A 25,409-nucleotide genomic window follows, 5' to 3' on the forward strand; every position below is an offset into this window, starting at 1 on the left:
CTAAGCTTTTGGTTCTTATCTTTACAATAATAACAAGTGGGGGCCGCTTTACTGTTCATGATTCAACGTGACTCACCCGTGTCTAAGCGCGATTGGGAATGGTCGATGATCTGCTCTCATGCAACCTTAGAAGTCCATCATTCCACTGAGATCTTAATTGATGAGGCATATCACTTTCCGATTGAAAAGGGCTAATTATCTGTCAGGTATGACTGACTTTGATAGAGATTCACATATCCAATCTACAAGAAATCACCAACGATATGTCCACTCCCAAGATACCTCGCAAAATCAGTCAGACTATATACATGATCACTCACAGCACCTGCTGCGTCGTACAATGCAAAACACCTCCAGTCCGGGGCAATGCATTCACAGCAACCTGACAAACCCGTCTCTCAGGAACCAACTTCGCCAAAGTCTCCAACGCCTTAGCATCAGTCACCGCATCTCCAAACCTCGGAATAACAAGCCCCCCATTCGTGAAATAAAAATTCACATACGATGCCGCCGGCGCAACCTCCTCGCCCGGCACATCCCCCTTAACCAAATCCGGATCCGGCTCCTCAATATCATAAACCTGCAACTTGCGGCCCTGCGCATCAGTCGTGGTATCCAAGATGGCGCGCATCTCATTATACACATCCCAAAAGACCTGGTCACATTTGCGATGCGGTCTGCCTACCACAACCACACCGGGTCGAATGAAGCGTGCCTCGGCGTCGATGTGGTAATCTGTGATATCAAGGCCTTCCCGACCGGGAATCCAGATGAATTTTTTGATTCCGAGGAGACGGCGTAGTTCGGTTTCGATGGTTGATCGGGATAAACCTTCGTTTCGAGAGGGGACTGTCACGCTACTCTCCATCGCCATGAATGTTCCTTCGCCGTCCATTTCGATTCCTCCACCTTCGAGTCTCACGGCGGATATCACACGGGAAACGGGTGAGTCTGGATAAAGCTCGTTCTCAAGTTCCAGCACCCGCTGCGCAAACGCGGTGTTCTCCTTCCGCACTTCTTCGTCCATAATCGGCCAATCCGACTCTGCCTCTTCTTCTGCTGCTTCCTTCAACGCAGCAACCTTATCCGAACTGCTATTATAAATCTGCTCACCCACTTTATTCCCCCACTCGCAAAACCGGAAATCAATCGCATATCGCTTGCCATCGTCCTCGCCACGCACATACACGGGTCCCGTATCACGCACCCAGATATGATTCGTCGGCGCGGCGATGAGCCTGATACGATTTCTATGCTCCGCTGGTTCGGTAGCCATGCGTGCATCGACTAGTTTCTGCGCCCGTGCTTGGTCCTCGGGTCGGACGTGCAGACGAACTGGTTCGAAGGTCGCGATTGTGCCGGCTAGATCGACGATCTCGCGGCAGGTCCGGTCGTAGAGCGAGGGGAAGGTCGAGCAGTGGGATGGGAAGCTGAGGATTGTGGCGATATGGGGGGTTGTTTCGGCGAGGTAGGTGTATTTCTTGTTGGGGTTTGTTTCCGTGTGGAGGTTTCTCGTGGTGGTCGACATGGTGAAGGGAGTTATAGGAGAATTGCGACGTAGGAATTGAGTCTTGATCCCTCGTACGCGAGAAATTGAGAATCTTGATTGCTGGTGTAGGTGGTTTGTATAGCCCTAGATGGGGTTAGCTTTATCTTTTCACGGTCTTCTGGATACTGAGTGCAACTGGATAGCTACTCACGTCAATACAGGTCAGACGGGGTATATAGAAGCTTCGAACAGAGAAACTCGGGCGCGCAAGAGAGCGAGTTGTTGTATACAAAGCCTTCGACATTGAAGAGTATAGTATTAACATTCGATAAGTCCACGGCGGGACATGAAGTATTTAACCACTCGAGACCAAGGGTCATTCATCATGGCAAGTTATCTACCCGAAAGGGATGTTCCAAGCGATGATAAAGTTGTCGCAGGACATTCTGATTCGACCAGGAAGATCGCTGGTCCAATTGTGACGCCGGGTGATCCACTTTTCTCTCTCTGCTTCTCTAGTGGGCTGCCCGAATAGGCACTTATTTTGCGGCCTTAATGGTCCCGATACTCTTGCACTTCAATGGAATAGACTAGTGGATTATAGCCTGGTTAAGCTCTTTCAGTGGCTTACCCATTTGTCTTCTTAGCACTTCTATTGATCGAGTTGTAGGTAGTCATTGAAATATCGTCCTATCCTCAATGACGATAGGACTGGTGGACGATACTCCACAAAATCCACCCCAGAGGCGATCCAAGGAACACCCGCGGACACCGATTGGGTTCTCGGAGTCCGCGGGCCCGAGAGGAGTTCAATTATTCTCATGGCTTCAGACATCTGAATGCCCTGAATAGGAAGATCAATGGAGTCGGTGGTAATATGATGGATTGCCTTGTGAAACATTTTGATTTGATCTTCCAATTTTCAGTTACATTTGGAGGAGCTCGAGGAGGCAGAAGCGCCCGAGGACTCCGAAACGTGCACATCGCGGCACAGGAACTGTATTCGGTAGTGACTGGCCAGAGTCTTCCTCTAGTTCTTCCTATCCTATTATATTATTCTTTGATAGACTTTATGCTGAAGGCGCTGTCCTACATGTAGTGTTGCCTGAGGCAATAACCACCACCACATTCCTATAAAAGAGTCTCATTTCCCCGCGTTTCCTCTTCTCACACTCAAGCGCTAATGTGAAGAACTGACTTTCCATCGATTATCCAATATTCAGTGGCCATTTTCCCGTCTTCTGCTCCGATTTACCCCCTTATGCAGCATTTCTTTAGAGGTTACTACACATCTGCTCATGCCAAGGCACATTCAATGCTTTTACCTCACGCCTTTCCCTTCGGTAATATTCTCACTACGAATCACGCGAAGAGAATGGATCAAAGAGTTATTCGGCCTGGCAAAAGGCAGTGACTTCAGATTGAAAATAGGAGCGCAACGAGATGGTTTCACACCTGTTAGAAGCGAGCAGGTGAGATATACGATATACTTCATGGACCATAAGAGTTTCTCCTCTTGACCTTCGCGATTTATCTCAGATATATACCAGCGTATCAACTTATCCAGCAAAAGTTAACTGCAAACTGAACACTCTCTGATATAGAAAAACTCTCAATCAACCTTTCGAGTACCCAGCCAACGCCCGCTGTCCAATTCGCACCAGATCATCATTACTCAGGGTATCCTTCTCAAACCCACGAATAACCTGATCTAACAGCGCAGCCGCGATATCCGGCAAATCGATATGCGGGAGACCCGGGATCTCACGCTTCTCCGCACCCGGAGCATCGATGAGTCCCGGTTTCACGATGCAGGACTGAACAGTGCCTTGAGATTGTTCCGCGTAGTCGAGGATAAGTGTCTCCGTCTCACCCTAACACAGCGTTAGTATTTGGCGTCCGTCACCATATAGAACAGAGTCGAACTCTGGGAAGAAGCCAGGTAGGCGATTTTTGTTGTTTGCTCTGACTCGTATCCACATACCCGTAACAAGCCGTAATCAACCAGCCCATGATTTTGCAGTGCGGGGGGTATTTCAGCCCGACTACGAGGCGCAAAGTGTCCGCTCATGTAGATGAAGCGTAGTGGTTTTTCTTGGGGTGGGCGTAGGGTGTGGATGGTCTTGATAGCTGTGGTAGCGTAGTCGCGCGATATCTTACATGTTTCTTCCCACGGGACGGTGCTGAGTTTCATGGGTGTTACGGCGATGGTCCTGGTTAGCGGGTTATTAGCCTAGATCCCAGGGTGAAGTGTTTGTTACCTGGGTACTTAGAGGGAATATAGATCCAAGCTGACTAGGATGGGGATAGGTGGATCTTACCAGATACAAGCATCTGCATTTGCTAGTTCGCTCTTCACGCTATCGGGGTATTCCTCAAAGTTCTCGCAGGTAATTGATCTGAGCTTTGTTTTTGCAGCGTTAGAGTTGGCGTCTGCTGGTACTGTAGCCCCGCGTCGACCTAGGGCGATGATGGAGGTGATTGCTGGGTTCTTGAGAGCTTGAGAAAGTAATTCCGTAGCGACGAAGCCGGTTGAACCGCCGATTATGAGTTTCATGGTGATATGGTGTCCTTTTGTCGTGGCTTTGGAGGAGGATCAGGGTAAGAGTGCGGAGATAAGAAGTGCGATGGATGTGATGGTAAGTAAGCTTGAGATTGAATGGGACGCCTGAGGGGTGGAGCTCGGACCTTTTGGGCTTGTTGTGTCAGAAAAGATGTGGAAGATGTTATTGGATGTGTTTCTGCTTGGTTAGTTGTCGATAGTTGTTATTAAGATCGATGAGTAGAACATAGCATTGGAGGTACAGCTCCCAAGGGCCACGACATTTCTGGCCATGACATTCTCGTCTGGGGTGATCAAGTCAAATGAGCAGTCGCAGATAGGTACAAAAGAAGTCAATTATTCCTTGATTTGCTTGACTTACAGTCAATTATGCGAGTTAGTAGCCTGTAGTGTCAAGAGCGTCTCGAATATGAAGTTGAATAATCCATTGACCAGGACAGGAGTTCAGAGCGAGTCTTGAGAGTAATGATCAAACTCGATTATTATCTCCTCCCCGCGACTTTGTAATCATCCCCGCCTGTACAATCGCCTATCGGCTACAGCTACACGAGATAGCTGATCTCAACGCGTGGGATCGCATTTCCCCGCGACATCACAATCGGTGGAGATCGCCGACCGGAGAGAGTCGAGCTGTGCCTGAAATTCAAGGGGTTTGCTTTTCCAACGGGATTCGCAGTCAAAGCCCGTCAGAACCACCAAATCAGACCAGACAAGAGCAGCAGCGGGTGGGCACCGTGGGCTCGGACGCCGGAAATTCGGCGATCGGGAGTGGAAGATTGAGGCTGGTTGACTCCACTCTCAAGTGCGTCTGCATCAGGAAAAGGGTTGCCGAAGTCTGGGGAAGAAGTTCAACGCTTTCTTCTCATTTTTTCCTAGACTGGGAGAATATGGCCTGATCGTGTTAGTCATGGAGTGGCTCTGGAGTAACTAACTGCCTGTTAGATTTGTTGTTTCGTCTTGAAACTCGAGCATTGTGCAAAAGCACCACGGAGCCAAAGTGGTTCATTCGCAGGCCGATAAGATATTCGGTGGGGATCGGCCACTCGCGGCCATCGGAGGTGCCCGATGCTTGCGACTCGACTCGATTATTCTGGTCGCATCAGCCCATTTGACCACACCAAATAAATAGACTCGTCCGGCGCTGTTTTTTCTGGAGATCCGACCAGACTTGCTCTGCTTGATTCACTCGCGTCTATTAACCTCTTATCTGACAGCTCATCAATCTCCCTCTCTTGTCCTTCTTATCGTCACTCCGACTTATCTTTCCCTCCTACCGCCACCATGAGCAACCTCGCTGCTGCCCGCTACGGAAAGGACAATGTCCGCGTTTACAAGGTTCACCGTGATGAGAAGACCGGTGTTCAGACCGTTGTCGAGATGACCGTCTGCGTCCTGCTCGAGGGTGATATCGAGACCTCGTAAGTTGCTCCTTGCGCGTGCCTCCACTCTGAATCCGGCCCTCTCCGCGGAGAGTCCAACAGCTTGGAATTAAGCAATTAAGTAACTAACCAAAGCACAATTGTACAGCTACACCAAGGCCGACAACAGCGTCGTCGTTGCCACCGACTCCATCAAGAACACCATCTACATCACCGCCAAGCAGCAGCCCGTCACTCCCCCGGAGCTGTTCGGTTCCATCCTCGGCACACACTTCATCGAGAAGTACGCCCACATCCACGCCGCCCACGTCAACATCATCACCCACCGCTGGGTGCGCATGAACATCGACGGCAAGGCCCACCCCCACTCGTTCATCAAGGACAGCCCCGAGACCCGCAACGTCCAGGTCGACGTCATCGAGGGCAAGGGTATCGAGATCAACTCCTCCATCGACGGCCTGACCGTCCTCAAGAGCACCGGTTCCCAGTTCTGGGGCTTCGTCCGTGACGAGTTCACCACTCTCAAGGAGACTTGGGACCGTATTCTCAGCACCAAGGTTAATGCCAACTGGCAGTGGCGCCGCTTCGCTAGCCTGCACGATGTCAAGGCTAATGTTCACAACTTTGACTTTGCTTGGGAGACTGCCCGTAATACTACCTGCAAGACTTTTGCCGAGGATAACTCTGCTAGTGTGCAGGCTACTATGTACAAGATGGGTGAGCAGATTTTGGCTGCTGTGCCTCTGCTTGATACTGTCGAGTATGCGCTGCCTAACATTCACTACTTTGAGATTGGTATGTTTCACCCGCTACCCAAATATGCTTTAAAAAGACTCTTTCTAACGATTGTTTTCTCTTCGCAGATCTCAGCTGGCACAAGGGCATCAAGAACACCGGCAAGGACGCCGAGGTCTACGCTCCTCAGTCCGGTCCCAACGGCCTCATCAAGTGCACCGTGGCCCGTGGCCAGAAGGCCCGTCTGTAAACACTTTCCATATCGGGGATTTCCGAGCTCGGAGTTTCTAGCATGCTGTTTTCTTGTACATAATGTCATGTCTCTATATACCACTGGGCGTGCCACGTCACGACTCAATGTCAAACTTGGAACACATTTCTTCTATTTTCCATTTGTGAATTTGCTTTGCTATAAATACATGCCAGTGGGAATGAGCATAGAGGAAAGATAAGTAGAGGTAGATGAGGTAGATAGAACAGGGGGGAGATCAGAAACAATAAAAAAGCAGAAAAATGTCATTCCCAAATGTTGGACTCCACACCCATGCGCTTGCGGTTTTGGATCATAACGCAGAAAATAAATTACACGGACGGTTCCGGCTGGAACCCGGGGGTCAGCTTGTAGACTGTGAGACAGAGACGAGAGAAAGGGGAGGTAGGTAGGTGTCTATGCCGATGGCTTGGCCTCCTTGAAAGCCTCTTGGACCTCGGGGTGGTTCAGGACCGACTTGTTGCCAAACTTGACAATGTTCTCCTTGTAAGGATGCGCGAGGCCCTCGAAAGCTGCAGAACGGTTGTTAGATACCGATATATTTTCGATCATCTCCAGATCTCCGCGGACAAGAATACTACTCACTCTTCAGACGGGCCAACCGCGGCTCCTGAAGCCGGTTCTTGGGCAACATGCCCTTGACCGCGCGGCGCAGAACTTCACCACCGCCCCATTTCGCAAACATCTGATCCATCGTCATGCTTCTCAAGCTACCGGGGCGAGTCGTGTGTGTGTAGTACTTCTTCTGGAAGCGCTTCTTGCCGGTTGTTCGGAGATCGTGGCAGCCGGCGACGACGACGTAGTCACCGCAATCTGTCGAGGGATCGTAGATGGGCTTGTTCTTGCCCATCAGGACGAGGGCAATGGATGAGGCCAGACGGCCGAGGGAGCGAGGATCAGAGCCGGCGTCGACATAGTGCCATGCGCGCGAGTAGGCAAGACGGGTCTGGACATGACAAGGTTAGATATGGGGTATACTCGGGGGCATTGCGGCCACGGGGTTAGCAATTGCTGGTCCAGATAGAATGGACATACCTTTCCGACCGTCTGCGACATCTTGAAGATGTAGTGAATCCAAGAGGGATGAAGTCCGCGGTGATATAACGAATGCTCAAACAAACACGGATCACCGCAAAAGACCTGCCAACCCGCTCAACCCCGAACTTTCCTGCCGCTCATCTCCGCCGACCTGGATTCCCCACGTGACCAAGCCCTAAGCCATTTACAGCACTAACCATATTCGGACTAGCGCCCACTAAGCGAAACCCGCACGGAAGGGCAATTCAGGCGAATCGCCGTAGTGTGTGGGAATTCGTGGTCGACTTCTTTCCATCTCCCACGACAACACACTCCCTCCCCTATCGACACCGACAAGGGCCATATCACCCACCATGGCTTCTACCGCCCCGAGTGTGCAATGCTTCGGCAAGAAGAAGACGGGTAAGTCGACGCGATTTTATCCCGCGAATGTTTGAAGTGCGAGGAATGGTTTTGCTGATGATCGAAACTTGAAATAGCCACCGCTGTCGCCCACTGCAAGGTATGATGACGAAACCCTGACAATCAACGACGACTCGCTCTACGAATCATTGCGTCTATGGGAATATTACGGAGATCACATCGCCCGGAGGAATATTATCGCGAAGAAAATGTTGGAAAGGGAATATGACGAAAATAATGGACCGATTGTGAAGGACGTTGAAATTGTCGACGGGCGATGTGGAATACCGAAACACCATACGGCGCAATGATGAATCGATGCGAGTCAACGATTTCGGAATGAACGGCGTGCTGAGACTTTTTCGATTTATAGCAAGGCAAGGGCCTCATCAAGGTTAACGGCCAGCCCCTCTCCCTGGTCCAGCCCGAGATCCTGCGCTTCAAGGTACGATACTCTTCTTTCTCCCGCCCACCCACCACCACTGCCGCAACAACGAATGGAACAATCTTGCAAGAGTCGGAGATGAACACCAGGAGATGAAACCGGGAGCGGGGAATGGATATCAACCACTTCGAACTTTTTTTCTAACAATTCCTCTTCCACCATCTACAGGTCTACGAGCCCCTCCTGATCGTCGGCGCTGACAAGTTCGCCGGTGTCGACATCCGCGTCCGCGTCACCGGTGGTGGTCACACCTCCCAGGTCTACGCCATCCGTCAGGCCATCGCCAAGTCCATTGTCGCCTACTACCAGAAGTACGTCGATGAGCACTCCAAGAACCAGCTCAAGCAGGCCTTCGTCCAGTACGACCGCACCCTCCTGGTCGCCGACAACCGTCGCGCCGAGCCCAAGAAGTTCGGTGGTCGCGGTGCCCGCGCCCGTTACCAGAAGTCTTACCGTTAAATTCTCTTTTTATCTTTTTTCTCTTTTCCCCTCTGTCACATTTGTCTGTTTTGCATAGCGGGGAAAAAAGGAAAAGGAAATCACAAAAAAAAGGAATTTATCGGAAATCAAAAAACGGTGCTCTTTTACTTATTTTTCATGGGATCAAATCTCTGGGAGTCTAACTTCCATTACGAACTTGTTTTGTTTTCCATGGAAAAAAGGACTTCTGCGTTGTGGGTGGTTTAGCTGGGGGGTGATTTGATTGGGATGATCAGTCGAAACCGGTCCTCAACCCGGTGCCGGTGCTGGCTGGATGGATGTGAATTGTGTGTGGGTTGGGTGGGCTGATGGGATGGAACTTTATGAAATTTTCATTCCCAGATGTCTTCTTTTTGTTTTCACTGGCGCTGTTTTGTACGGCTGGAAAATATACCTAGCATAGGCCAGGAAACTCTGCTCAAATAACACCGGGTTTTTATGTTTGTTCAATAACGTTGGATCATATTGGCGTAGTTTTGAGGTGGAGTTGGTTAAGGTTATTAGGTCGAGGGTCTCTGCAGACTGCCACCTAGACATGCATGGCTTATGATGGCTCTCTTACTAGCACGCGCTACAACCTTATAGATTGCAGCAGCATATATAAGTTCTGAGGATATACCCCCATAACCTTGCTGTTTTAAACGGTTCAACGTCTGGCTGGAGCTTTATTCTGTGGATATCCGCATTTCCTTTATGGCAGATCTGTTCCTGGATCATCTACTCGGAGTCCTTCGTCCTTGAGGATGCTGCCAAGTAAACCCATTGCCTTTGTCAATGTGCTTTTGTTCAAATTCACTTTGAGACCTGCAGTCGAGTATCTCAAAGGCATTGTACGAGTAAGATGCAAAGTCAATTAACTGAAAAGACCCCATACTCGTCTATTCGACGTCCGTTATCGTCGCGGATACAGCCAATCAACTGGAAAACGGGCAAAATCTTCCGGTCTAAGACCGCTCTAATAGGCCCCCGGCTGTAAATCTGAAAGTATTCTTACCAGGGAGAATATTCGATACAAGACACCGGTTTGCAACTTTGTATTCGTGCTATTTTCCTCCAAATTTGCCATATCCATCCAAATTGAAACTTATTCACATCTCATCTGGCGTCCAATAAGGCTTCAAACCAGTGAGTCCCCAATCCAAAGAATGAATGTCTTTCCAAAAGAAAAAAGGTAGGGCTCCCGTTCACGCCTAAAGCTTTCCAGGCCAATGACCGTCCCATCCAAAGCACAAATGTCTCCCCCCGAAAACCGAGCAGAACCTCTCTCTTAGAGCCGCCCCTAAAGCTTCTAGTATTCTTCATCCTCGCCCAGATCGAATTCTCCCTGGGACAATACCTCGTACGGGTTGTAAACGGGGCTCTTGGGCTTCTTTGGGGCCTTGATAACGGGGTTGACAACACGAGAACGGCGAGAGCGAGAAAATGGCTTGGCACATTCGTCCTCAGAGAACGAAATGCGCATGCCTTTGTAGAAAGCCCGGGATCGCATGCAGGTGCGGGCATACAGAGCTCCGCCCACCGAGCTGGTCGAAATGTGTGCATTGCCTTTGGCGAAGGTAACGGAGATGATAGCCATGTTGTGGATGTGGTGCATATCACGTCGGATAATGGCCTCCGTGAGCTTGGGATTGATGTTTTCCAGGAGCAAATTGCGGCTGACGGTGCCTGCGATGGCTTGCTCGAGGACGTATCGCGGGGCGATGTAGCCGCGAGGAGCCCACTGAACAGTGGTCTGTGTATGATGAAAAATGATCAGAATGTTTGGTCTCCTGGAAAAGTGAACGGACGAATGTTCCAAGAACGGAGGGGAAAGGAAAACCAAACGGAAAGATGCTCAGTTATTGGGAGACTTACCAGGTGGCCTCCGACGTAGAACGGGGCAGACTGGGCGTGAACGAGGAATCCAGCGGCATCCTCGGAGCGAGCAAAAGTCACGTTGACCTGATTACTGGAGCGTTGGAGGAAGATCTGGATCAAAGCTCCGTCTCGAACGGCAGCGGCGACCTCGGCGTGGGTGACGCGAGCAGGAGGGAGAAGGATAACGGTGTGGTTGATGTTTTCACGGGCAACGAAATCATCGACGGATTCCGGGGTCATGTTGGCGCGAGTCTCGCCCAGGAAGGAATCGAGGCTCTCCATGTCGAAGCGATCCCAATCACCCAGGTCGCTGTCGACGTCGAGGTCAAGTTGACCGATCTCTGTTGTGAATTTGATGTTAACTTCGGTTTTGTAGCTTACAGCAAGATCCAAAGCTTTGATTAACATCTAAGATGAAACATATCAGCAGATGAGAGTCGAATTCTAGAGTGGCAATGTACTCACACCCTGTGTCACATTTGCAGCAAGTTTCGCAGCATTGATTCGCTCTGTAATGGAAATGTTAGTTCAAGGTATAGATCCATATTGAGCCTGTGCAAGCCCCCAACGGTAGTATACGGTAGATGCTCTTACTTAGTTCTTTTGAGTCTCGGAGCTATGAAGGTGTTAGCAATCAGAAAGGTCTCAAGAGACGAAAGCATGCGTGAATAAAGCGCAATAAAGATGGAAGATCTAGAGAAAGCAGGCTGGGGAAAGGGGGTGGGTGCTGTCCAGGAGCGTGAGCAGCTTACCAGCTGTGCGTAGTCCTCGACAGGGATCGTGACCGTTTTCGGGGAGGGAGTTAGTTCCTGAGCCATGACGGGCTTGATTTTTTTGAGGTTGACGGGCTTGTAGGATGCCATTGTGAAACGCTGGCGTCTCAAAATATCAGTAAGCCTTACGAGTTGGTGTGAGGCACGCGAGGCACGCGAGGCACGCGAGGCACGATGTTGATATTTGATGATCTTGAGGGGAAGGGTGACGGAAGGGTGGTGAAGGGTGGTGAAGAAGAGTGAGGATGTACGTACCAGTGGCAGGAGGATGTGTGATGGTAGGAGGAGGAGGAGAAGTCAGTATTTAAAGAATCCGGGGAAGAAAATCCGGGGACGGCTGCGCGCGATGAGGCGGATCTGATCTCAAGATGAATGTCCGGAAGGTTCTATTGGGGAAGGTCCGGAAGCCTCTATGGATGAGTCTGGAGGAGTCTTAGAGAAGTCCGGAACTTTTTGTGGAGGAAGGTCCGGAAGGTTCTACTGAGGAAGGTTTTATTGAGGAAGGTCCGGAACATTCTCTGAGAGACAGCCTACGGGACGGTTGCCTAAGAAGCGAGAGTAAAACGAAAAGTGAGACTCACCAAGTGAAGGCAACACTGGTATGTAGCGTTGAATGTAAGATCAATGAAGTGTGAGAGCGATGAGGAAGAATGATGAGTGAGAGATACGGGACGGATGGCATGAGACAACTTGGAAAAACACAAGAAATGGCCTGTTCACATGGAAAAGAAGATAGGTATGTGATGAAAATAGATATGTGATGAAATGATAAGAGAGGCACGAGGACGCATCGTAGTTATGTATTTTGTGATATCTGGAATTAGGATCCCAAATGATTAATTGCTATCCGTATTGAATGATTTCGACTTTACTGTGGTGGGTGATTTGAAGCATTGGAGTTTGACATGGGCTGCTACACCTGATCCCAGTTGTTAATGGGTTGATACCGTGTGTGAATTACGAACAGGTTAAGTTCTCCAGACAACCAATGAGAGGTCACACCAAACAGTGCTTAGGGACCTACATTGATATTGAACAAGGCAGTCTTTGATTGAAAAGGTATTTGTGTACTGCTCAGCCTCAATCTTTTTTGAACATGCCGCATGCCATCTTATCGCGGCTAAGGTGTCAATCATTATTTGAGGCTATTGAAAGAGAAAAATCACTGGATCTATACCCAAATCACACAGTAGAACCCATGATTAGTAGTTGAGACTTGGTTGAGAACAGCAAATATTCGAGACATTGACTCGATTTTATAGACGACGGCTAAGGCTACTCGCACACCAACTTGTGCTTTCACACGACGGGCTATTTTATTTTCGGATCTAGTAAATGACAGGTATATTGAGTACCTAGATAATCTCATAATGCCTATTAAGTCTTTTACTTTAGGTGCTATCAGAAAGACCGTTCAAAAGACACTCAGAACGAGCTTTCATAGAAGGTAAACTTAAAGTAAATATATCTATATAATAAAACCACTTCTCCAGTCTAGATAATGAGTATCTAGTGTACCCATTCTCCATTATATCCGAAAAAAGAATAGTCTGTCGTGCGAAAGCACAAGTTGGCGTGCGAGAAGCCTTAGCCTAGAGGATCCCTCCGATCTGATCTAAAGACTCATCAGGATGAGGACGTTACAATCAAAATACGTAGCAGAATTATTAAGAATTCAAAACTCAAAGTTCAAATACCATTTTCAAGCGTCGGGTACAACATTGGTGAAAACTAGTTGAAACTTCAAAATCATGTCATTGGATTAGAGGCCGAATGGAAAGAGGCAAATTAGGGCTGACATGTAAGGCCTGACAGCCTCAGGCATCAAGGCACCAAATCCTTACCTAAACCACTTTAACGCGTCCCGGTCGCGTCCCGTCGCGCGCTGCGTCCCCCGGGCGCGATCTCCCTTTGCTGCCCTCCCTTTCCCCACCAATTGTGGTTTCGAGTCCCACGCCAATTCATGGGCTTTTGGCCATAATCATACCCTCTACGATGCCGTCTTCTCGCGAGACGTTGGCGGAGCTGAGGGCCCTCCGTGCCGCCGGCAAGAAGCGTATCTCAACCTACGAAATCGAGGATCAAGGCGATATCTACGACGAGGTCGACGACGACGGCTATAAAAAAGTTATTCGCAGCCGCCTCGACCAAGACGACTTTGTTGTTGACGACAATGGCGAAGGATATGCTGACGATGGTCGAGAGGTGTGGAACGAGCGCACCGTGGAATATGACAGCGACGAGAGCGACGAATTGCCTGCCCGAGGCAAGGCTGCGAAGAGGAAGCGCGAGGAAGAGAAGCAGCGAAAGGATAAGATCAACAATGGTATCTCCAAGTACTTCAACAGTGGCACTGCCGCTTCGTCGGCCCCCAAGGCTAAGGTTAGTGTGCCGTCGGAAAGAATTTACACGGTTTGGAGCCGCTACTGACCATAGGCTCTAGCCAGTTGCTACTGCCGAGGATGACGCCTTCATGAAGGACCTCCTGGGTGAAGTCGACACAAATATCGTTTCCAACCACATTCCTACCCGAAACCTTGTCAAATCCGAGACACGGCGCAAAGTGCGCGTCCTTTCCCCTCCCTTGTCCGAAAGACGCCGCCGAGAATTGGTCGACAACAAAAGCGAGAACGATGTTCCCAGCTCTCCAGTCAAAGAGCAACCACCGCTACACTCCGATGATTTTGATGACGGCCCGCTTCCTCAGGTGGATGATGACGATATCGACATGGGCGATCCAATGCCCTCGTCTCCCATCAGCAAGGCGGTAGAGCGCAAGTCTACAGCGATCCCCGTCAAGAAAGAAGAGTCCGACGATGAGGATATTGATATGATGGACGTTGCAGAGGCTACGGTATCTTCGACTATTAAGGCTGCTAGCGTGAACATGACTGGCAGCCGCCCGCCGCCGAAGCTCAAGAAGGAGATCCTTCCCACCCCGGCCAGCTCCTCTCCAGCCAAGGTTGCCCCGGAAGTCATGGATGCTTCTTGGAATGATATTCAGAGCAAATTGAACGTGCTCAGCAGCCCAGCACCCGAGATGCGATCCTTCGGCAAATTGCGTGCCCAAGATGTTGTCGAGGAAGATGGCAGCTTGCGCATGTTCTGGCTGGACTACACCGAGGTCAACGGAAGTCTCTGTCTGTTCGGAAAAGTGAAGAACAAGCAAAATGGCTCCTATGCCAGTGCCTTCGTCAAGATCGACAACATCCTGCGGAAACTCTATTTCCTCCCTCGCGAATACCGACACAAGCAGGGAAGAGAGACCGAGGAGGAAGTTGACATGGAGGATGTCTACGGAGAGGTGGACGGGCTCATGTCACGGATGCGAGTTGGTATGCATAAAATCAAACCCTGCACTCGCAAGTACGCATTTGAGCTGTCCGGTGTTCCGAAGGAGGCCGAGTATCTCAAGTTGCTTTACCCATACGATAAGCCTGCCTTGCCTATGGAAACCAAGGGTGAGACCTACTCTCACGTCTTCGGTACAAACACATCTTTATTTGAACAGTTTGTGCTGTGGAAGAACATCATGGGTCCTTGCTGGCTCAGAATTGACGAGGCTGATTTCTCTGCCGTCAACAATGCATCCTGGTGCAAGTTCGAATGCCAGGCCTCGAAGCCAGCCCTGATCACACCGGTTCCAGAGACCGAGAATCTGGACACTCCACCATTGACGCTCATGAGTTTGTCTTTCCGCCATCAACTCAATGTGAAGGATAACAAGCAGGAAATTCTCATGGCAAGCGCCAGAGTTTATGAGAACATCTCTCTCACAGATACCACCTCTCCAGAAAAGCTTCCTTGCAAGACATTCACCGTCATGCGTCCTGCCGGATCCTCATATCCTATCCACTTTGACACCGAAACAAAAAAGCAGCGCGGTACCTTCATACTGGAGAAGAGCGAGCAGTTCTTGCTAAGCAAGTTCTTGGCCCTCTTTGAGAAGATGGATCCTGATGTAATCATGGGTCACCAGTTGCAGGATGTCGAACTTGGTATCCTTCTGAATCGCATGCGGGAGAAGAAGACACCTGGATGGCATCGTATTGGTCGACTGCGACGTGGCGAGTGGCCTAAGCTGAACCGAGGCGGCGGCGGCTTCTTCATCGAAAGACAGCTTATTGCCGGACGACTTCTCTGTGATGTCAGCAACGACATGGGCAAGTCTCTTATGATGAAGTGTCAATCGTGGAGTCTGTCAGAAATGTGTCAAATCTATCTTGGCGAGGGTAACAATCGTCAGGATCTGGATGTTGAAGCAGCCTTGAAGAGCTGGGCCTCAACAAAGGATGGCCTCATGAACCTTGTCAATCACTGCGATACCGACACCTACTTCATCGCCGCCCTAGTTTTGCGTCTGCAGATGCTCCCGCTTACCAAGGTGTTGACGAACATTGCCGGTAACTCGTGGGCACGAACACTTAGCGGTACTCGTGCGGAACGTAATGAGTACATTCTGCTTCACGAGTTCCACCGGAACAAGTACATCTGCCCGGACAAGTACTCCTCTCGCTTGCAAAAAGCCGAGGAGAAGATGCAGGATGGAGACGATGACGATGCGGCCGACAAGAAAAAGAAGGACAAGTACAAGGGTGGTCTCGTCTTTGAGCCCGAGAAGGGTCTCTATGATAGATTCATCCTGGTCATGGACTTCAACAGTCTGTACCCTAGTATCATCCAGGAGTACAACATTTGTTTCACAACCGTTGACCGGCAAGCAACTGTAAGTATTAATGCTTGATTTCATGAAGTAGCTCATACTGACCATGTTCGTTTTAGTCCGAAAACGAGAATGAGGAGGCGGTCCCCGAGATTCCATCTTCAGACCAGGAGCAGGGAATCCTGCCCCGACTCATTGCAACCTTGGTCGGTCGTCGACGTGAGGTGAAGAAGCTGATGAAGGACAAGCGTGCTACGCCCGAACAGCTTGCTCTATGGGATACGAAACAGCTTGCGTTCAAGCTCACGGCCAACTCCATGTACGGATGTTTGGGTTACACGCAGAGTCGATTCTACGCTCGTCCATTGGCTATGCTTACCACATTCAAGGGACGTGAGATTCTGCGGAGCACCAAGGAACTCGCTGAGAGCAAGCAGCTGCGTGTCATCTATGGTGATACTGATTCCGTCATGATCAACACCAACATGGATACTATCAGCGATGCCCTCAAAGTCGGCGAGGACTTTAAGAAATCTGTGAACGAGCGGTACCGTCTGCTTGAGATCGATATCGACAATGTCTTCCGACGACTTCTGTTGCATGCTAAGAAAAAGTATGCTGCTGTCAATCTGACAGAGGTCGACGGCAAGTACATTGAGAAGCTTGAAGTCAAGGGTCTCGACATGAAGCGTCGTGAATACTGCGCTCTTTCGAAGGAGGTGTCACAAAGGCTCCTGAATGAGATCCTCTCCGGCGAGGATCAAGAAGTTGTTCTCAACAAAGTTCATGACTACCTGCGTGAGCTTGCGGAGAAGATGAAGGAGTTTGCAGTTCCCGTTCAGAAATACGTGATCTACACGAAACTGTCCAAGAGCCCAGACCAATACCCCAACAAAGAGACCATGCCTCCGGCGCAGGTTGCGCTTCGTGACATTGCTCGAGGCAAGAATGTGCGACCAAACGACGTCATCTCATACATTGTCACGAGCGGCGACGCGGATACATCCTCTCTGCCGCCCGCCAAGCGATCATACAGCCCACAAGACGTTCTCAAACCCAATTCCGGACTCAAGCCCGATGTCGAGTTCTACCTGCTCAAGCAGATCTTCCCTCCCATCGAACGTCTCTGTGCCCCGATCCCCGGTACTGACGCTGTTCGCCTTGCCGCGTGTCTTGGTCTTGATGCTCGCAAATATCAGATCAACACTTCCAGCTCGAGCAAACAGCAGGACACCGAAATCTTCCCGCTGGAGTCACAAATTCCGGACTCTGTTCGCTTTGCTAACTCTGTGCGGTTGACCCTGAAATGTCGCTTCTGCAAGGAGCAGTCGGTGTTTGAGGGCCTCGCCGGCTCTCCTAAGATGTGTTCAGCAAACGGCGTCATTTGCTCTAACGAGGCCTGTCAAAAGCCGTTCGCCGTTTTGACCATCATTGCACAGGTGGAGAACCAGATTCGCGAACAGACCGCCCGATACTACGAGGGCTGGCTCGTATGTGATGACTCGGCATGCGGCAACCGCACACGCCAAATCAGCGTGTATGGCCACCGGTGCCTGGGTCCCCGCGGTCGTGCCGAGGGTTGTTCAGGTCGGATGGCCTACGAGTATAGCGAGAAGCAAATGTACAACCAGCTCCTCTACTTTGCTGGTCTTTGGGATGTGGACAAGGCCAAGGCTGCTGCCGCCAAGGAGACTGGGGAGAAGAAGGATAGCTTGGCGGCTCTTGCGGAGTTCAACCGGATCCGCTTTGGTACGATCAAGACCGTGGTGGATGGCTACCTGAAGAAGTGCGGTCGGCAGTGGGTTGAGATGGATACGCTTTTCCGCTTCATGATACAACAATAGCCCCAGTGGCGTATGACTCTTCTTTGGGAATTTGTACATAAGGATTATCAAGTTTTTTCTGGGCATGGTTTATGAGGAATCAAGTTGCGATGTTGAGTTTTGCATTAATATTCAGGGGTTTTGACATTAATGACTCATTACTTTTTTCTTACAGAATAGGTCTTCATCGTGTTGATTTTACAGTATGTTTTTCTTCTGTGATACTGTAGTTACATTGTCGGAGCCACCCGTTTCCACGCAGCACGCCCTACATGAACATCTTGTTGTACGCCCTAGTTCCACTTTTGGATGTGGCCAATCACAATGCCGGGCTTCAACTCGGGAACCCATCGGTTCCAGTCCGGCCAACGTGGGATGGACCCTATTCAGCCTATAACAGTGCCGGTTTGTCATTTCTTCAAAAAATTCGTGGCAGTCGACTCCACTCAAGATGCCATTTACCAAATTTTCCGCGGAGTAGAAAAGGCTCGACCACGCTGACTCTATAATTTTCGATGACTCTTCCAACTAAACAATTATTTCCCACCTGAATTCGCCTTTAAGTCTGTGAGATTCGAGGGTCTATCAACATGGCGACAACACAGACCGTCACGGTCAAGCACACAGGCTCTGAGTCTGTTGGCGAACGCCGCGTCTCGATGATTCGCATCGAGACGACCAGCGTCCGATCTCGCGAAAGCGAACGACATGAAGTCGATCAACAAGCTGCGCATATTTCCAAGTTGCGTAGCACAATTATCGTGTTCCAAATGTGCGGTAATACCATGTTGTCTAGTATCATCAACGGCCTTGTCACTGTTGGACTTCCTACGATCACAAAGGACCTCAACCTACCTTCTTCACTATCTTTCTGGCCGGTATCTGTATCCGGACTCTCAACTGCCTCGACCCTATTGTTGGCAGGATCATTGGCTGATGTCGTTGGTCCGCGATGGGTTGACCTAGTTGGCACTTTTGCGAGCGGCGCGTTGATGCTTGGGATGGGCTTTGCGAAGGAGGGTACTCAATTGGTTGCGATGCGTGCCATCCAGGGTGTTGGTCTCGCTCTTCACCTTGCATCTGCAGTGGGCATTGCGACCCAGGTCTTTCCGCAAGGAAAAAGCAGGAATATGGCTTTCGCGTGTCTTGGGATGGCTCAACCTGTTGGCTTCTGTCTTGGTCTCGTTCTGGGTGGAGTGTTTGTGGATACTGTCGGCTGGCGTGTTGGCTGGTATATCGCTGGTGGTGCAGCCCTCTTTCTGTCGTTTGTTGGGCTGTGGGCACTTCCTGGTAGTCCACATCCTCGCAAATTGGAAAATATTATGCATGATTTGAAGTACAAGATTGACTGGGTTGGGGCGCTGCTTGCGTCCGCTTTCATGGCGCTTCTTTGCTATTTGCTTGCGTAAGTCGAAAGTCAAGTTCGATTGGAGAATGATAAACTAACACCCAGACAAGAATCCTCAGCTCAAATGTGTATCGCATCAAGGAGACCGCCAGTATTGTGATCCTTTGTCTGGCCGCAATTGCGCTGCCTTCATTCGTCATATGGATCCATTACCAGGTTCGCCGTGGAAGGCCAGCACTTATTCCCAATTCCTTTTGGAGAAATGCAACTTTCTCGAGCATATGTGCTACCATTGCGCTCTCATTTGCGGTGATCAACTCCATGGAGCTCTTCGCCAGTCTGTTGTAAGTAGCCCTATCTCACACGGGCGACAAAACACCACTAATCTACTCCCAGCTTCCAAGAAATCCAGCAACTATCTGCCCTCCAAGCTTCCATTCGTATCCTTCCAAGTCTTGTTGTCGGCGTTCTCGTCCAAGTCACCGCAGGTTTCTTCGTCCACAGAGTACCCGCCATCTGGATCGTTGTACTTACCGCCGTTCTATGCTCACTCTCTCCTCTACTCATGGCCACAGCCCAGCCATCTTGGACATATTGGACAAATACCTTCGTGGCCCAACTCCTACAGCCAGTGAACTGCAATGCTCTCTTCACCGTTGGCTTGATCATTATTACAGATATTTTCCCAGAGGACACGAAAGCTCTTGCGGGCGCTGTATTCAACACTGCAGCACAATTCGGTACTGCTCTTGGATTTGCAATTCTGCAGGTCATTTCCTCGGTTGTTACTGAGAATAAAGAAGTCAACGAGGGTGAGGTTACTGCCCTGTTGGCAGGTTATCGGGCAAGCTTTTGGACCATGTTTGCTTTCATGATCCTCTGTACGGCTATTTCGGGGCTCGGTCTTCGGAAAACTGGGCGGATTGGATTGAAGCGTGATTAAGCTAGATCAGGACATTCTTTTTTAAATCAATCAAATTCTTTTGTATTTTAGTTCTAGATGTCGTAGGTGTCGCAAATTTATGATATCTTTCCACGAAAATCACGTGTAAGGCGCCATGGTGGATGTTGATTTTTAATTTTACGAGGTCGTAGAGCGGGGTTGCCGAGGGAGAATAAATTCATCTTTTTGGCCGTACTTCTAGCGTGACTCACGGCTATCCATTCCTTCCACAATCCTTGAAAGCACAAAAGAGCTATCAAAAATGTCACCAAGGGTCCTCATCTTCGGAGGAGGAAGCATTGGAGCAGTCCTCGCCTATTTACTCTCCAAGTCAATTGCAGCATCAGACATCGTCGTTGTCTGTCGGTCTAACTACGACGTTGTTGCCACGCATGGCTTCACAATTAATTCCACGGTCTTTGGAATGAACGAAAATGTTAAACCGATTGCGGTTCGATCGGTGACTGAGGCTGTTCAGGCGTATCCAGATGGATTTGACTATGTCTGCGTGGCAACCAAGGCAGTCGTCAACGGCACCATTTCGCAGCCTGAATTGATCAAACCTGTGGTTTCTGCGAAGACGACCATTGTACTGATGCAGAATGGCATCAACATCGAGGAGCCTTATAGAGCCTTGTTCCCGGATACGGCCATTGCGAGTGTCGTGATATACATGCCTTGCACACAAACTGCTCCTGGCGTGGTCTCGCATACTGTGTACGCGAAGTTCCTTCTGGGAACCTATCCAGCCAAATCTACTTCAGAACACAAGACCTCTACAGCACGCTTTGTGGAATTTCTGAAACAAGGCGGTGCATCCGCTGTTCACGAGGAAGATATTCAGCTAGCTCGATGGACGAAGCTGATAGTGAACGGGTCACAGAACCCCATATGCGCTCTTTCCCGACTACGCGATGTTCAATTTTTGGGCGCTGCACCAGGTGCCGCATCGTTTACCAGGAATTTGATGAGTGAGATTGCCAGCATCGCTCGAGCTGAGGGTTATAGCGAGGTTGATGACAGTGTTGTTGAACGTCAACTGGAATTGTCCACTTCGAGGGTCCCTCCAGGTGTGGAACCGAGTATGATGGCTGACGCTCTGTCTGGCCAACGGTTGGAGGTAGAGTCAATTGTTGGAAACACGCTGCGGATTGCGCAGAGTCATGGTGTGGATGTGCCAAGGTTGGAGACGATTTACTACTTGGCGAAGGGGCTTGATATGAGTTTCGCGATTCCCGAGGCGCTGCTGGGAGGCTCGAAAAATTAGATTGAAGATAGATAGAATTCCTAGAACCAGTTCTCATAAACATATGAACATCGAATAGAAGTTTGCTCAAGCAAAAAATCCTCCCATCAACTTCGAAAATAGGTTGTACAAGAAAGTGCATCGCAAAGTCCAATAATCCAGCATGTCAATAACTTAAACTAGTTCACATTCGACAGAACGGTACGCAACACCCTCGGCGACACACTGACTACATTGCCCTTGCCATCCAAATTGAACACAAACTCATCAATTCCCACATTGCCATAAACCCGTGAATCTAGAGTCACCCAGGAAATACAAGATGAGCTAAATGGCCCAACACCAGATGGTAGTGGAGGTGGGATCACAGCCCGGAATGAAAGTTGCCCTGGACTTTCTAGGCCCGTGGGATACAAACGAATATCAAGCATGGAAGGATCAGTAATCCCATTCAAAGCCATATAGCTTTGCAACATATTAGTGCCATTGTTGACCCAGCTTGTGACGACCAGAGCGGGTCCGTCGTCGGTGGTGATAGTAATGGAGGAATTCCCTGTACCCAGTGCATATGTACCCGCAAAACGGGCGTGTGCTTGGTTCTTTGCTGCTTGTTCAAGTGCAGGTAGCAGACTCTCGGCGACGAGATCTGACGCGAGAGCTAGAGATACGTGGGTGCTATTTCCAGCGCCGAGAAGCACGAAGCCAGCGTTATGGTCCGGGTCCAGAGATAGGACACAGGAGTATGTGCCAATATCTCCAGATTTGGTATAGAGATCAATCGGGCGCTCATTGCCGAATGATAGAATCTCCCAAGGCGCGCCAACGGCGTAATCAAGGGATGAAGTATGCGTGAGTGGTTTCAACCATCGTCTTGTGGTGGATCGAGGGAGAAGAGTGCTGTTGAGAATGGCGCGACCAAAAGTCGACATATCCTTTGCGGATGAGAAGATACCACCGGCGCTATGAAAATGTGAGCTCAATGACCAGAGTCGGGTATGAGACCTACCTACGGTGCCTCTTCACCAATATCGAAATCCCACCAATATTCACCTTGGTAGCTAGGAATCACACCAAGAGATGAACTGGGCGTAGTATAGAAGGTGTGAGCCATGTTGAGCGGCTTGGTTATTTTGTGTTTCAGAACCTTTTCAAAGTCTTCGCCGCCCGCAAGGGCCTCCACAACGTATCCGAGGATCTGAAAAGCTGCATTGGAGTAGATTGGAGTAGATGACGGAGGAACAATAGGATGAGACTGAAACAGCCCATCAAAAAATTCTAGCGAGATACAGATTAGTAGGGGCCAAGGATTCTAGGAAGATTCTTGACTCACGCTTTCTGCTACAAGGGTTTGGAACACCACAAGGTGGAACCTGCGCGGAAGAAAGAGTAGGAAATCCCAACGACTGAAGCAACGGAGCCTGCTCAGCAAGATCGAGAACACCGTCTAGGCGAGGTTAACTCAACTAGAAGTCTGAAAATTGATATAAATACTCACAATCTCTAGCAATACCCGCCAAGTGACTCGCTAGCTCTCCAACTGTGATATCATCCCAGTTGGTATAGTCATTCCCGTTGTTTCTTTTCGTGGAATTCCGCTGAATATCAGCAGCAGCCGCTTTGATCTCTGGGATATACTTTGAAATCGGGTCTTGCAGAGTCTTGAAACCGCTCTGGATCAGAATCAAAAACATCGGGAACATCTTAGACGTGCTGCCAATGCGGAAAACAGTGTTCTCATCGACCTTGCTCACGCCAAGGGTGGTATTAATTTCCTTGGCTGTATAAGCGTACGTGAGCAATGCATCGGAACTACTTGTGTCGAAGATTTCCAAGGACAAAGATGCCCCAGAGAATTTTCCTGCATTGCTAACATCCTGAAGGGTTTGAGTGATGTTTTTCAGTGCCGCCTGGACTGTGGCGTCGCTGGAGAGCCCTGTGGGAGCAGGCCAGCTTGGTCCAAGGAGAGGGCAAAGATGAACTGCATCTATAAGAGTAACTTGGAGCAGCAGTAACAGCAGCAACTCATGAAGAAACATTCTGAGGCGGGCCATAGGTCAGAACTCGAAGGCGTAAGAAGGCAAGGTAATCATAGGCAAATGAGAACTTGTGTTTAATGTTTCTCCTGGAAGAAATGGAAAACTTGTGGGCCCTGAACAGACAGACCCATCAATGGACAGAACGTTCAAATCATGTCAATTCTATGGGCTCTGAGCTATATAAATACCTAAGCTCTACGGTGCACGGGCGTCCAACAGATGGTATAGCGGCATAGCCTCGTTGGGAGAATTGATCTAAGATGGCCGGCTTCATTGGCCCAATCTAGCCAGTGGGTCGTCATCGTTACATGGCAGTCCGAGGCATGAACGGCTATTCAAGCCATTATTATGTCGCCAAGTGGTGTCATGGGTTTGTTTCCGGCTTTCTAGTTGCGCCTTAGCGAGGGCCCCTCAATCTATATGCCCAGTGGGAATCCTTCCGGACCCTGGCCAGGATTTAATACACATGAGAAACCCTCAATTACTGGTTGGCTTTTAGGTTACAGATACTATCTCGCTAGCCGCATTAGTGTGGCCATGGCGGCTCATTGCCTTTTTTGGCCCACTCTGTGTAGCACGAACTGTAGATCTTGAACGAGCGATCACGGATAGCCCTGGTTGAAAAAGTCATAGGTTCTTTGCATTTACTGAAGGAGTCAAATTTCTGTATCTATATCCAAACCTTCTCTTCTTTTCGAGAACCAGAATGCGAACCATTGCTGAATGCACAGGCCTCGAGACCCCGCTCAAACAAAGGAAAATAAGTTTGTGCTAGTCCCGGCTTTAGCTGCATATGTGACTATGCATATACATGGGATAATGGAAGCGATTGCCGCTGCTTTTACATATTACGGAGATCAGGCTCAGGCTCCCTGAGTAATTGTCAGCACCGGCTCATGAGGTTCTCGGTGATCTCGTCTATCATAGTCCATCCAGTCAAGTGATCACTCAGTGCCTGCTTGTAGGTATGTATGCACCCAATACTAATAATTAGTTATTGTCCACCAATCAGGAAGCTATCTTGTTTTCTTCTAGCCCACCCTAGAATATGCCAAACACCCTAGGGCCATATATTATTCTTAGACAATCAGTGCGATAATAGTAGTTGTGGGGTCTTCCTCTATTATTGTTTGAGTCCCGGTTGGATTATGGATAATACATCCCTGTATCCGAAGCTTAATTCCACGTCTTGGGACTAAAAGCCGGAAACCAGCTCACATGCGCACAAGACATGGGCCATAGCAAGAATTTCTTTTTTTTTGGGCTGCTCAATTTCAATCGAGATTTGAAAATCAAATCGCTGACTATACTGGACGCTTCGGTGCTAGGATTCATGATCCAGTGGGTCAGAAGCTTCATATTCCGTTGCTCTACCAGGTTATTATCATAGAAGCGATAAGTCGGAGGTTTGAGTATTTTCGAGCTTCGAAAACAAGTGCAAAACGAAGATTGCATTATATAAGACATCACTCGCTATCCATACCTTAGCTTTACTTAGCTTTAAGTACTGTCAGCTCCGGCGGTTCGGGTACGATTCACTCAGTCCAGAACTTCACGGCCAACATTTCCGGAGGAGGTATGACGTGACTGAGCTGGAGCTGATTAAATTGGTATATAATCAAATTCAATTTTAATGCCGTGTTCCACTTGCACTCAACGTGGGCAAAAATCGTTGCGGGCGGGGAAACCGTCACTAACCATTTAACGAACTCGGCGTTTCAGAGTTAGATGCGGGGATGGGGACGACATGGAAGGAGTCCGAGAAGATTGGCTGAATGACAACCCCTCATCCAACCCAAGCGTAGGTCTGTGCATTTCTCATAATTATGGTCAAGAGAATGATGGGTTTATCATTGGGGCATTATCGTTGGGAAATTAACCGGCCGGCAAAAATTAGCTGCGCCTCCTCCCACTCCCT

The 25,409-nt window shown here is 49.4% G+C and overlaps 10 protein-coding genes across 10 annotated transcripts; 5 read left to right on the forward strand and 5 right to left on the reverse strand.

The window, feature by feature from the left end:
• Positions 1-316: 316 nt before the first annotated feature.
• N7473_005781 (agmatine deiminase family protein) lies at positions 317-1,528 on the reverse strand (the record flags this gene model as incomplete). Its single annotated transcript, XM_057151721.1, has 1 exon — positions 317-1,528. The coding sequence occupies one exon, from the start codon at positions 1,526-1,528 to the stop codon at positions 317-319; it is 1,212 nt and encodes a 403-aa protein (XP_057009526.1).
• A 1,577-nt stretch (positions 1,529-3,105) lies between these two features.
• On the reverse strand, positions 3,106-4,046 carry N7473_005782 (uncharacterized protein; the record flags this gene model as incomplete). Its single annotated transcript, XM_057151722.1, has 3 exons — positions 3,106-3,363; positions 3,474-3,702; positions 3,811-4,046. The coding sequence occupies 3 exons, from the start codon at positions 4,044-4,046 to the stop codon at positions 3,106-3,108; spliced, it is 723 nt and encodes a 240-aa protein (XP_057009527.1).
• A 1,287-nt stretch (positions 4,047-5,333) lies between these two features.
• N7473_005783 (urate oxidase) lies at positions 5,334-6,416 on the forward strand (the record flags this gene model as incomplete). The annotated part of the gene is made up of 3 exons (XM_057151723.1): positions 5,334-5,470; positions 5,580-6,226; positions 6,295-6,416. 3 exons carry the CDS (start codon positions 5,334-5,336, stop codon positions 6,414-6,416), a joined length of 906 nt encoding a protein of 301 aa, XP_057009528.1.
• A 417-nt stretch (positions 6,417-6,833) lies between these two features.
• N7473_005784 (mitochondrial 54S ribosomal protein uL13m) lies at positions 6,834-7,493 on the reverse strand (the record flags this gene model as incomplete). The annotated part of the gene is made up of 3 exons (XM_057151724.1): positions 6,834-6,949; positions 7,023-7,383; positions 7,473-7,493. The coding sequence occupies 3 exons, from the start codon at positions 7,491-7,493 to the stop codon at positions 6,834-6,836; spliced, it is 498 nt and encodes a 165-aa protein (XP_057009529.1).
• A 335-nt stretch (positions 7,494-7,828) lies between these two features.
• On the forward strand, positions 7,829-8,781 carry N7473_005785 (40S ribosomal protein uS9; the record flags this gene model as incomplete). Its single annotated transcript, XM_057151725.1, has 4 exons — positions 7,829-7,877; positions 7,955-7,977; positions 8,251-8,322; positions 8,491-8,781. 4 exons carry the CDS (start codon positions 7,829-7,831, stop codon positions 8,779-8,781), a joined length of 435 nt encoding a protein of 144 aa, XP_057009530.1.
• A 1,309-nt stretch (positions 8,782-10,090) lies between these two features.
• N7473_005786 (uncharacterized protein) lies at positions 10,091-11,522 on the reverse strand (the record flags this gene model as incomplete). The annotated part of the gene is made up of 5 exons (XM_057151726.1): positions 10,091-10,534; positions 10,657-11,067; positions 11,125-11,168; positions 11,254-11,275; positions 11,412-11,522. 5 exons carry the CDS (start codon positions 11,520-11,522, stop codon positions 10,091-10,093), a joined length of 1,032 nt encoding a protein of 343 aa, XP_057009531.1.
• Positions 11,523-13,427: 1,905 nt separating this feature from the next.
• N7473_005787 (DNA-directed DNA polymerase alpha catalytic subunit POL1) lies at positions 13,428-17,939 on the forward strand (the record flags this gene model as incomplete). The annotated part of the gene is made up of 3 exons (XM_057151727.1): positions 13,428-13,814; positions 13,876-16,158; positions 16,215-17,939. 3 exons carry the CDS (start codon positions 13,428-13,430, stop codon positions 17,937-17,939), a joined length of 4,395 nt encoding a protein of 1,464 aa, XP_057009532.1.
• A 569-nt stretch (positions 17,940-18,508) lies between these two features.
• Positions 18,509-20,209, forward strand: N7473_005788 (putative MFS transporter; the record flags this gene model as incomplete). Its single annotated transcript, XM_057151728.1, has 3 exons — positions 18,509-19,323; positions 19,377-19,610; positions 19,663-20,209. 3 exons carry the CDS (start codon positions 18,509-18,511, stop codon positions 20,207-20,209), a joined length of 1,596 nt encoding a protein of 531 aa, XP_057009533.1.
• A 262-nt stretch (positions 20,210-20,471) lies between these two features.
• N7473_005789 (ketopantoate reductase family protein) lies at positions 20,472-21,476 on the forward strand (the record flags this gene model as incomplete). Its single annotated transcript, XM_057151729.1, has 1 exon — positions 20,472-21,476. The coding sequence occupies one exon, from the start codon at positions 20,472-20,474 to the stop codon at positions 21,474-21,476; it is 1,005 nt and encodes a 334-aa protein (XP_057009534.1).
• Positions 21,477-21,634: 158 nt separating this feature from the next.
• N7473_005790 (serine hydrolase domain-containing protein) lies at positions 21,635-23,491 on the reverse strand (the record flags this gene model as incomplete). Its single annotated transcript, XM_057151730.1, has 4 exons — positions 21,635-22,415; positions 22,466-22,730; positions 22,786-22,899; positions 22,951-23,491. 4 exons carry the CDS (start codon positions 23,489-23,491, stop codon positions 21,635-21,637), a joined length of 1,701 nt encoding a protein of 566 aa, XP_057009535.1.
• Between the last annotated feature and the right edge of the window lie 1,918 nt (positions 23,492-25,409).

This window comes from Penicillium subrubescens, assembly GCF_028828155.1.
Source record: "Penicillium subrubescens strain IBT 31985 chromosome Unknown utg000004l_segment0_segment0, whole genome shotgun sequence".
Taxonomy (NCBI): domain Eukaryota; kingdom Fungi; phylum Ascomycota; class Eurotiomycetes; order Eurotiales; family Aspergillaceae; genus Penicillium; species Penicillium subrubescens.